Source organism: Tachypleus tridentatus, chromosome 1 (genome assembly GCF_004210375.1).
Source record: "Tachypleus tridentatus isolate NWPU-2018 chromosome 1, ASM421037v1, whole genome shotgun sequence".
In the NCBI taxonomy this organism is placed as follows: Eukaryota; Metazoa; Arthropoda; class Merostomata; order Xiphosura; family Limulidae; genus Tachypleus; species Tachypleus tridentatus.
Genome location: NC_134825.1, coordinates 15,994,148 through 16,005,299, shown reverse-complemented (window position 1 = coordinate 16,005,299; position 11,152 = coordinate 15,994,148). Strand labels below are relative to the sequence as shown.

At 33.0% G+C, this 11,152-nt stretch overlaps 1 protein-coding gene across 1 annotated transcript in view; it reads right to left on the bottom strand.

Moving 5' to 3' along the window:
• Positions 1-306: 306 nt before the first annotated feature.
• Positions 307-11,152, bottom strand: part of LOC143243390 (putative E3 ubiquitin-protein ligase makorin-1) — a 34,399-nt gene continuing 23,553 nt past the window's right edge. Inside the window, exons 7-9 of the mRNA XM_076487266.1 lie at positions 10,523-10,633; positions 2,637-2,793; positions 307-1,816 (exon numbers count right to left, since the gene is read on the bottom strand). Coding sequence (XP_076343381.1) covers positions 1,688-1,816; positions 2,637-2,793; positions 10,523-10,633 — 397 coding nt within the window. The 3' untranslated portion in view covers positions 307-1,687. The remainder of the gene's footprint in view (positions 1,817-2,636; positions 2,794-10,522; positions 10,634-11,152) is intronic.

The following is an 11,152-nucleotide window of genomic DNA, read 5'->3' as shown; positions in this document are numbered from 1 at the left end:
GAGGTTTGACTATATTAGAAGTGGTAGAGTTTATTTTGAATAACCATGGTGTAATTTAATTTAAGATATATAACAACTACACAATTATACAATCATTAATGTCAGATTATGAATAATGAATATTTAACTTAAAAGGTATCTGAATGCCCATAATACTAACTATGACACAAATTCTCAACATACTGTTTTCCAAAACTCAATTTTTCAGTACCTTATTTTTGGACTGTTTGTTTAATATTTCATGTGTAATGACTGAATAAAACTTCTAGAATGCAACTAACAGTAGTACAAGTTTCTGCTAATGGATATGTTTAATATTTCAGGTTTAATTACTCAATAAAATGTCTATAATTTACAGTAATACAAGTTTCTACAAATACATTTTTCCATCCAAAGAAAATTCTAAAGATATTTTTTTTTAAATTATACCTCAAATACAAATGATTTAATTTAGAATTTGCAAATCATGAAAGGTAATGGAACTCACAATTAGTTTAATGAAATAATTAAAATTCCCAGAGATGAAATGAAAACTTAACTATTTTGCAGATTACGGACTACACAAAAATGTTGATATGTTCTATATCAACTAATTCACAGATTATGAATGAGGTTTAAACCACAATATTTTGTACTTAATATAATTTGAGGTTAATATTAATATTACATTGTTTTTAAATTAAGGAACTGATGAAATAATGAATCTTCAAAAAGCAACTATATTGCACATGATTAATTTCTCTATACAGGAAGAGAAAAAAGTATGGACCACTATTGTCTGAAAAGTTTTAAAAATTATTTCGTAACTGGTGTTAAAAACCAGAACTACATCAGTTATACAAAATTCCAACAACAGAGATTTGTTAAGGAATAACAAAGAAATTTAAAATATTTCTTATTGTTCCAGTAAAACCTAAAAATGCTGATTCACACTTAAATGTACTAAGAAACTAAAAGTCATATTTAGAGCAAGGTAATAGTTCTCCAGAGATTGAAATTAAAACAGTTTATTTAAAACACAATTGAAGAAATTATTGAACAGCTTTAAGACTGTACCAATACCATTTTAAGATAATATAAATATATCAACACAAACATATTTTGTGTGCATTAAACAATAAAAACTAGTACAAAAACTCATTCCAAAATTACAGATTTTATTAAAATATCAGTCTAATAAGAAATAAGGTTACCCTGTCATATGTTCAAGTGATAGACCTACCTCCGGGGTAAAAAAACAGAGGCATGATTTATCAAAAAAAACTGACAAAAATAATATTACATAAAGTTACAAAAAACACATTACAAAACCTATGATTTCTACACAGCAGAAGTGAAATGTTGCAAGTCATAAACACACAAACTTTAGTTGCTCAAGTTTTTTTTCACCTTAAAAGTTTCTGAAAACAAAAAACTACAAGTTAAACAGATGTTAACAAACTTTTCACACATTTTAGTTTTGAAATTCTAAAACTAAAGGTCCAATAACACAAACAAAGTTACTTCAATCTGTTTTCCAAATATTATCAAACTTATACAAATCGTATCACAAGATGATAACATAGGAAGGCCAAGGAAACACATATACAGTAAAATTGATTCATCTAACAAACATCTGTTCTAGCTCCTGAGGTGCCAAATGATGCCAGTTATTTTATGAGGTATACTGAAAACTAAGAAACATTTCCTATAAGTCCAAATCACTATACTCTGATTCTTCATCGGTGTCAGTGAACAAGTCAAACATATCTTCAATATCCAAGTGAAACAGGATCTGGTCATCATGGATATCAAAGAAATCCCACATAAATATCCTCTGAAAGACAAAAATTTTAAAATGATATTTACTTAACTGTTTAAAAATACTTTATGTTCCAAAACATTGTAATTACCATCTCAAACATTAACAAAAAGCTCACATTACCTTCAGAGAGATATTAGAGCATGTGAATTTTGCAAGGGTGAAAAAAATTCCAAAATGTTTCAAAATTTGATTTTTAGCAAGAGTACAATGTATAATTTAATAACTAAGATGAATCTTAGACCTAATATTAATATCAAAAATCAGGTTAGACAGGAAATTGTTTTCTTGTATTCCTATAACTTTGCATATTACATATTTCTAACAAATAATATGGGTGAAAAGAATAGCATTTTTGAACTATTTTTTTATCTCTCACAAATCACCCTTCTTTCCAATAATTCAGCCCAGGTGATGACATTTTGAAATCCATAATGAAAAGTCTAAAACAGAACTTCTGAAAGCACTTGTTGGCCTAAAAGTAAAAAATCTTTGACTAGCAAATGATGATGTAATTTCTTCAAACATTCTTCACTGATTCATGTATTATATTTAAACATGGGAAAGATTCAACAAAAAACTAGAGGTTCAAGCTAACTTCTATCCATAATATTCTTTGTTAATAATGTTCTCCTTGCTGGATATTTACAGGTTAAATTTTAGGAAACTTTACTTCAACATTGATATTAGAATTAAAATGAACTGAATTAAAGTATGCCCAAACTGATGAGACACTTTCACTATGATATCACTGTCAGATTTGTGTCAAGTTGGAAAGACTGATTACTTCTATAGCCTTTCTTTTTATGTATAAATCATAACAAACTAGACTCACATCAAATGTCTCTAGTTCTCCGTGGTTCCTCCTCCGACGAGGTCTGGGAGGTGGAAGTTCAGCTTTCCTGCCATCTGGATAAGCATGCAGATAGAAACACGCTCCAGCAAATGGACACACACCTTGTCCTTGTTTAAAGTACTTACATGGTTTTTTACTGTAATAAGCAACAAAACATTAAAATTTAGCACATCTTCAAGTTTGGGTAATCCATGGATGCTACAAAGTTACATTAATTCATGCATACAACAATATTTATGTACCTCTCTTAGCTATTTGTAGATATTTTGTTTAATGACCTGCAGGCTTCCTTTTTTGTTTCGTTAACTTTTTATTATGAATTTTTAAAACTTATAAGTGAATAATTAAAAACAAGGCAAAGAAAACTGGAAAGAAAAACACAATAATGTACAAAATTACAAAAAATGTAAGTTTATCCACATAATGTTAAATTACATAGAGAACTATTAGAAGATAAAACTTTGATAAGAAAACAATAAAAATTTCAAAAGATAAACTTTTTCTTAATTAAAAATGTAGAAAAGCGTAAAACCAGTAACAATATCATTTCTTCAAGAAAGAAAAACACACCATAATAATGAATATAGATGTTAAAACAACTGCCACAAAATATAACTTTCCATCATTTAAGCTCTCTGTAATAAAGAGAAATGTAATATTTTTAAGTTCTCCAGTCTTTCTGCTTACTGAATACTATTTCACGAGTGATTTCTTACACTCCCTCATATAAAAAGAACAATTGCAGGAAAGATTTTGAACAATTTGGTCCAATAAATGTGAAAATATGCTTACATTTAACTGTACAATATAACACAACACAGTTAATTGTAAGCATTTTATTGAAATTATATTTCTGAAATCAATGACTTTTAGAATAATTATCTAGCCAATAAGTGTTGGACTTAATTCTAGAACTTCAATCACATGCTTTAAGTAGTTATAAGTGTAGGCTTGTTACTATTTTAATACTAGAATAATATGACAAAATAAAATCGATGACTTTAAAGTACTGGTAGAAATGGAGGATTTTGATACAATGGGAATAAATGAAATATGGTTAAACAATGATAAATCTGATGACAGAAATCTATGAAATATAGGATTACAGATATTTAAGTAAGGACAGATTAGTAAAGAGAGAGGAAGGGCTTTCTATGTGAAGTTATAATTTTTCTACACTGAAAATGTATTTCTGATATGTACTTACTGTCACATAAATAGCTATTTGCATTGGGTGCTGCACTCTATATGCAAAAAAAAGTCACATGGCTCAAGCTTTCTAACTCCCCTCCACTGGAATTAACTCGTTCCAATGCATCAATCCACCAACAATAAGAGTGTCACATACTACCATGACATATGACTCCCTATATTTAATTTTACTGAACTATTACTTAAAAGTTTGGTAGAAGATGGAAGCACCAGTTTTCAGCAGTAATGAAAGGTAGGAAGCATGAGATAAGGTAAAAATCTATCAGTAGTACATTTCCAGTGTGGGAAATTCGTAGCTTCTCATATGGTAGATTATCTCCTCTTACATAAATAGCTAGAATCCCACAGTGAATAAATGGAGGGACTGGTGCTAGAGAAAGAAAAAATACCCAAAAAATTTTCCCTAAGTTGATGACAGCTTTTAAGATCTTAAGTGGAGAAATGTAGCACTTCTGAACTAGGTATACTCTAAACCAATCAAAGAACAATGTTACATATATGGGCTTATAACACTGGAGTACATCTAACTGGGAGAGAACTATGGCCAGAAAATGAACCAAACCAAGCGATATTTATAAAACTCAATTCCAGAAACTATAAAAGTGGGTGAAATGAAAAGGAGGTGTCCCTAAGTGCAGAGTGATTAGGATGTATCAAACTGTGTGATAAGTCAATTACATCTAAAACTTAGACATCTGGCAAGGGTTGGAAAGAGAATCATGCCTCAAGTTCATGAGACTGCAGAGAAACTAGTACTTCCCCACGTCATGAACGTGGCACATGGGAGTATGATAACTTGACAGATCAATTCCATTCTGTATCAAAGATTTCTACAGAATGTAAACCATGTACCTCAAAAGTGAAATTGACTGTAACCACCCCAAGGTCGTTAACATCCTAGGATTAAGAAAAACAGAGGGACTGTAAAAAGGAAAGAACGATAACAACCCACAATTATATTAATTTAATTTTCTTTAATTTTTATTTTCTTTAATCTATTAAAGAAGATGTCTTTATGATCTGCCAACTCAGCAGTAAAGTAGAAAGTTATAAAAAATCTCAAACTCAACTAGAAGAAAAGAGGGTAAAACATGGTGAAAAGTATGAAAGAATGAAAACACCTAAGACTGTAATGAATGACCATGAAACTGAAAACCTATTTTTAAAAGGAGTCTATACCAATTTATTCAATACAAGACATGGATTTCTGCTTTATTCACATAGTCCATGTGTGTAGAGTACAGGACAGGCAAACTCGTGAAATAATTTTATCATACAGATAAACCAAAAAGTGTTCTTATGAAACACCCCATCTTTGTTGTGCACATTGCATGGCTATGAAATCATAATTAGCAAGTGAACATAGCTTGACAGTGGAATCTGAACAATGATCATTAACAAAAGGGAAAAGGCCCTGTAAAGAGGGAAAAATAAGAAAAAAAAATTACCTAGTCAAAGTCTTACTGAATTTTGTTATTCTAGAATGGCTACATAAGGATGCAGAAGAGATGAATGTATCATGGGTAATACACATGACCAAGTAAAGAAATATTTTCAAAAGATGATATAGATGAAAGACCAATAAAAATTTAAGGTGTCAAACTGGGTGAGAAGACACGACAATAGAGAAAGAGAAGCCAACTGAATGAAGAGCCAAACACGACTGCAAAGGAGGAAGGAGAAAGAACACAAACAGAGGATGGTTGCTTAGAAAGAAAGAGGAGGCACTACATAAGGAACCCATGCAGGCAGTATAACATGGAAGAGCATGTACATGATAGAGAAGTCAATCTGAATCTGTACAAGGATAAAGATGTGAAACAGAAGGAAGAGAAAGTTACTAAACAGAGGAGTTATCCTCATGAGTTGCTGAAGTGTTAGGGATGAAAATGATGAGAAGAAAGGAAAAAATACATAGAAGAATAAAGAGTACGTGAAACATTAATGGCAAATAAACAGACTACCAGTGTTCACAGATGAATAGGAAGGAAAGAATACATAAGGAAAGGTGAAACAAGAAGCACTGGTAGAGATGTTTGAAGATAGGTAAAGTGAGGCATTGCAGGACCACATTAATATCCCCATTTGGAAAGGAAGCCCACTGCAGTGGATTACAAATCTGGAGGGAACAAATCCACAGGTAATGAGTGGGAGTGGTAAATACCTGTAGGTTCAAGGAACAAAAAAGCATGGGACAGGAATGCTTGAAAATCCAAGACCAAAGAGACAGAAGACCCATGATGAAAAACTCAAGAGAGAAAATCACATGAAGAACAGTGGATTGTACAGGGGAAATTCCTGAACTCAGAAACCAATGACAGAAAAATTTCATCTGCATTGAGAAACTTCCATGTAGAAATGGAAAATGAATAAAACCACAAAAAAGGCTAACTGTTGGAAGAAACTGGATCACCTTGTCAATGACTGGAGGTAAGCCAGGCAAAGATGGAGGACAGGAAGGTCTGGATGAAAACCACTAATTGAAAGTGGCAGAGAAGGAATGAAGACAGAGAAAAAGGTAACAAAGAAGGAAGATGGAACTGGAAAAGCCATGGAAACTATAGCTGAAAGAGCTAGGAAAAAGTCATCAAAGGAACTCAACACAGTGTCACAGATGAATGAATTCACCCAGAGAAGAAGGAGAATGAGAGGACAGAGAAATGTGTAAGTCCAATCCTGGCTGAAAACAGTAATAACTAAAACAAGAAGATAAGGAATTGGAGTTCAAAACCAAGGGATACTGTGATTAAGAGACATTGCAAAATCCTCAATGTGAGGAGTACTCCACTGAAATCAAAGCCACTGGAAAACAAAAGCACTGAGAGACCACTCCATCAGATAAAAGTTTTCTGGACAGTAATCTGATTGACAACAAGAGTGAAAGCACTCAAAACATGACATGCAATGATAAGAATATGGATTGTGTGGGCCTAAAAATAAAATCCAACATGTGAATACACAGAGATGGAGAATGGGTGCCACCCTCATGACTAAGATAAGCAACCAGTGTGGAAAAGTTTGGATGGATCATTAGGAGATTTCTGGCCAAATGTAGAAAATGAACCAAAACACAATCTACAGTAAGAAGTCCCAAGTCACTCATAGGATACGATCCAAAAGCTCCAAATCTTGCAGTTACTCAACCCTTGCTCTCATCTCCAAAGGGATACATCCATGAAATGTGGAAAACTGGATGAGGATGAAGCAGATCACCTGCTAACACACGAGTCACATCTATCCACCAACATCAATCAACAACAATGGTAAGAAGAAGGATAATAAGAGCAGACAACGGATCCCTTTGAAATTCCACTGGTCAGGAAAAGCTCACAAAGAGCCTGCATATGAGCCTGACCTAAGGGGTACCATAGAAAATCACATCCTCAAAAATGACTGACATTAGTTTGATTACAGCTCGCAAAATTCTAAGAGGAGAAGGGCATGTCTGACTAAGATGTGTGTAGATAAAGAAAAATACCCAAGATACTGAATAAGTCATATTAAGTACTTCTCCAACGTGATTAACAGCCCATTACAACCACCTCAGGAGCAGCTGATAGAGGTAACAGACAGCAGACTCATGTTCAGAACCAGCACAAAACAGTCAGTCAACCAAAGAGGAAAGCATAATCTCTGAATACTCTGAATGCTTGACAAAACATACAGGGCAGAAGCAAGTCTGAAGGGCAGTGCACAAAACAAAGAAACCACCCTTTGTAAAATAAACTGAAGAGAGGGTCACAAATGATGAAGTATCAGGATATGAAAATAAGCAGTCATGACATTCCTCTTTGTCATCAATAAATCTGAAGAAAAAACCCACCTAAGGGTGAAAAAATAACTCCAAGATAAAACAAGGCAGATTGAAAATTAAGATGATGTTGGACAAATTAGCACAAGCTACCAGTTTTCAGTTTGGTGTGAAGACAACAAACATCCTGAAGAAAGATAATAAACAGATGCAATGGCCTGTACAGACAAAGTCTCATACAGATTTGGAAAGTCATGGGCTGGTGGCAGGATCTCAAGTCATGGGAAAGGAAGATGACATCAGGGGCAAAAAGTGTGAAAATAATTCGTAGAACGAGTCCCTTTAATATAACCAAAAGAACCCATGCAACTGTATTGAAAGGATAACAATATAATATAGTCCACTGGACCAGGAGCCTCTGGTTAGTCTCCAGTAGAATAAGCAACATGCCCATCAATGTTTATTAACTCCTAGAAGGTAAACAGGGATGGGTTGATAAGGAGCAGAAGAGGAAAAGAATAATGGTACATTTTGGCTCCGACTGCAACAAATGTGCAACCACAGAGTTAAGGGTGAAGTGTTGACTCACCAATTACACAGAATATTTCAAAGTTTAAGATACAGCAAATGTACTATGGAAAAGGTTGCATTGCAACTAAGAAAATCCCAACTACAGTGAAAATATATGTAAAGCAAGAGCTGAAGACAAAAAACAAGCCAACAAGAAGGTAACAGAGAAACACAGAACAATGGGAAATTGGATAAAACATAAGATACTTGAGAAATCATGTCAGAAAACACTGTATTAAGCATAACTTATTCTACAGGTGGGATAGGGAAAACATAAGAATATAAAAAGACTATCAAATCTTCAACAACCTAACTAGGTTTGCCTAGTTCAGGAGAATTAGTGGTTTATCCATATAATGATGGATAATAGCCGAGAAATGGAACAGTGTATCCCCCTACTTGCAGCCTGTAAAAATAGTGCTAGATGTATAACAAAAAAATTGGGAACATCAAACTCAAAATTGTAAAAAAACATAAATAAAAAAAAGTATTTGATATAAAATGTACGAGTGTCAGAAAAAAATTAAGGCTGGGAAATGAAGTTAAAATGTTACTTCAATGTAAAAAATAAAATAAAATGAAATCCCATTTTGGAAACTAAACTATTAAAATAAAGATTCACACAAAAAGCACCAAAGGAAAAAAACAACAACTCTGAACACAAGTGTTGCCAAAAGGAAAGTGATATTTTGGTAGAATCAGGTAGATTGTATCACATGTGTCATAAGAGTATGTCACACTCTTTTTTGGTGGAGGATTGATGCAACATGATTTGCAAGACAGACACAATGGAACCAGTCAATTCTAATATAGTGAAATAGAAGGTTTGTTGTGTGCATAAATATTTTTTTGCAAAAAAATACAGAAGCACCAAATTAGAGTAGCTATTTATATGAGTGGATGTAAGGTATCACATGAGAAATGAGAGTTACCATCCTGTTGGTGTTAAGGTTATCAAAGATAATAGCAAGGAGATTTAATCCATTTGGGTTTTTATTAGGAGATATAAGGGGAAAAGGCTATTGGTGGGAATTTGTTGCAAACCACCAGATGAAACTGATGAAATAAGAAACTTTATAATGAGGCTAAGATTTCAGCTGCTGAAGAAGTCATAATTATGGGTGATTTTAATTTCAGGTATATGGATTAGGAAATGTTAAGAGTCAAACCAAGAGCGAGAAAGAATTTTGGAAACTGTTCGAGATTGCTTTCTTCACTAATTGGTCAAAAAACCTACTAAATACAATAGTATTTTAGATTTATTATTAACTTCAATTACAGAAATGATTGAGAGGGTGGAATGTGAAGAACATCTGGGCACAAGTGATCATTGCTTCATGAGACTTCATGCTTTGCTGCACATGGAGATGAAGAATAATGATATTTTGGGTAAAGGTTTCAAAAACATGGATTTTGAAGGGATTGACAAGGATCATCTATTGTTAATTGGGCAGCTGAGTTATATGCAGACATTGATCAAATGAGGGAAATTTTAAAGTATTCTAGATAAACATGTTACTTATAGAAAGAAAAGGGTGAATGCAAGTAAAAAAACAAGTTTGGCCCACAACAAGTATAAGTGATAAAATTAAAGAACAGCATCATAAATTTAAGATATTTTAATTGGTTGGTATTATAGAAGATTAAAAAACATTGTTCAAATAGGAAATCAGAACATCAGAAAAATGCATGAGAAAAATTTGACTGAAAACAAAAATTAACAATAAGGATTTCTTTAAATACATCAAGAGTGGATAAAATATTAGGATGGAGATAGGACTCTTGAAGGATACTAAAGGCTGATGAATAAGAGATAGCTGGATTATCAAATTATTCTCTTTCTTCAGTTTTTAGTAATAAATATTTAAGAAGTGTTCCACCTAGCTATATCTGAAGTAACTACAGTTAGCTTGAAAACTATGTGAATGATATGGGCAGGCTTTAAAACTATTTTTTAAATAGTTTTAGTTTAGATCAAAGGATGAGAGAGAGTCAAGATGAACCAACAACTCATCCCAAAATGTTATGTTACTTCATTCTTTCTGAAAACAGAAAGATAATCAAGTGTCATGTTTTTGTTACATGTTGGCTTCCTACTCCCTAAAATATTAAAATATCTTATAGATACTACAAAAACAAAAATACATCCCCTGTGGGCTGTCTGATAAAGACTATCTACAACCCTCACACATTTTTGAAACACAAAGTACTGCTGCTGCAAAACACACATCTTTTACAATATGTTATTAAATTTACAATATATTTTTACACAGAAACCTAAGATACTACCAGGATTCAACATGCTAGAAGCTCAACTCCTACATTTTTCTACCTTAAGGCTTCTTTGTAATTTTCAATTAGTTTTTTCTTCTCTTCCTTTTCCTCCACCCAGTACTGGCTTGGTGTGACAAAGTCTGATGGAACTCTACATTCTGGACAGGCTCTGTTCAAGTATATGTTGTTATGATTACCAATACAACATTATCAGAGTCTATCAGATTATCAAAGTTTACATATAGATAAAAAAACCCCAAAAAAACTATGATGAATCAAGTTGAACAGATACATACACAGTGATAAGTTGAATAAACAATGAGATGTAGTGATTTGGGATGTGTGTATGGCAAAAAAGATCTTGTAGCTATTCTAGTATGTTTCACTGGGATAAACAGTAAAAATGTGTTAAGTCTTGCATATGATCTGCTTCTTTCACCACCTTCTGACATAGCAACCAACATGTACAAAGTCACAACTTCATAGCATCAAGCAGGCACTCTGACACAGCAACCAATAAACAGAAAGTCACAACTTTCAAAGCATCAAGCAAGCATCCTGATACAACAACCACTGTGCTAAGCAAACTTCATTGGATCATGCAGACATCCTGACATAACAACCTGCAAAGTCAGAACTTTCATAGCATCAAGTAGGTATCCTGACCAAGCACCCATTGTTCACTTTC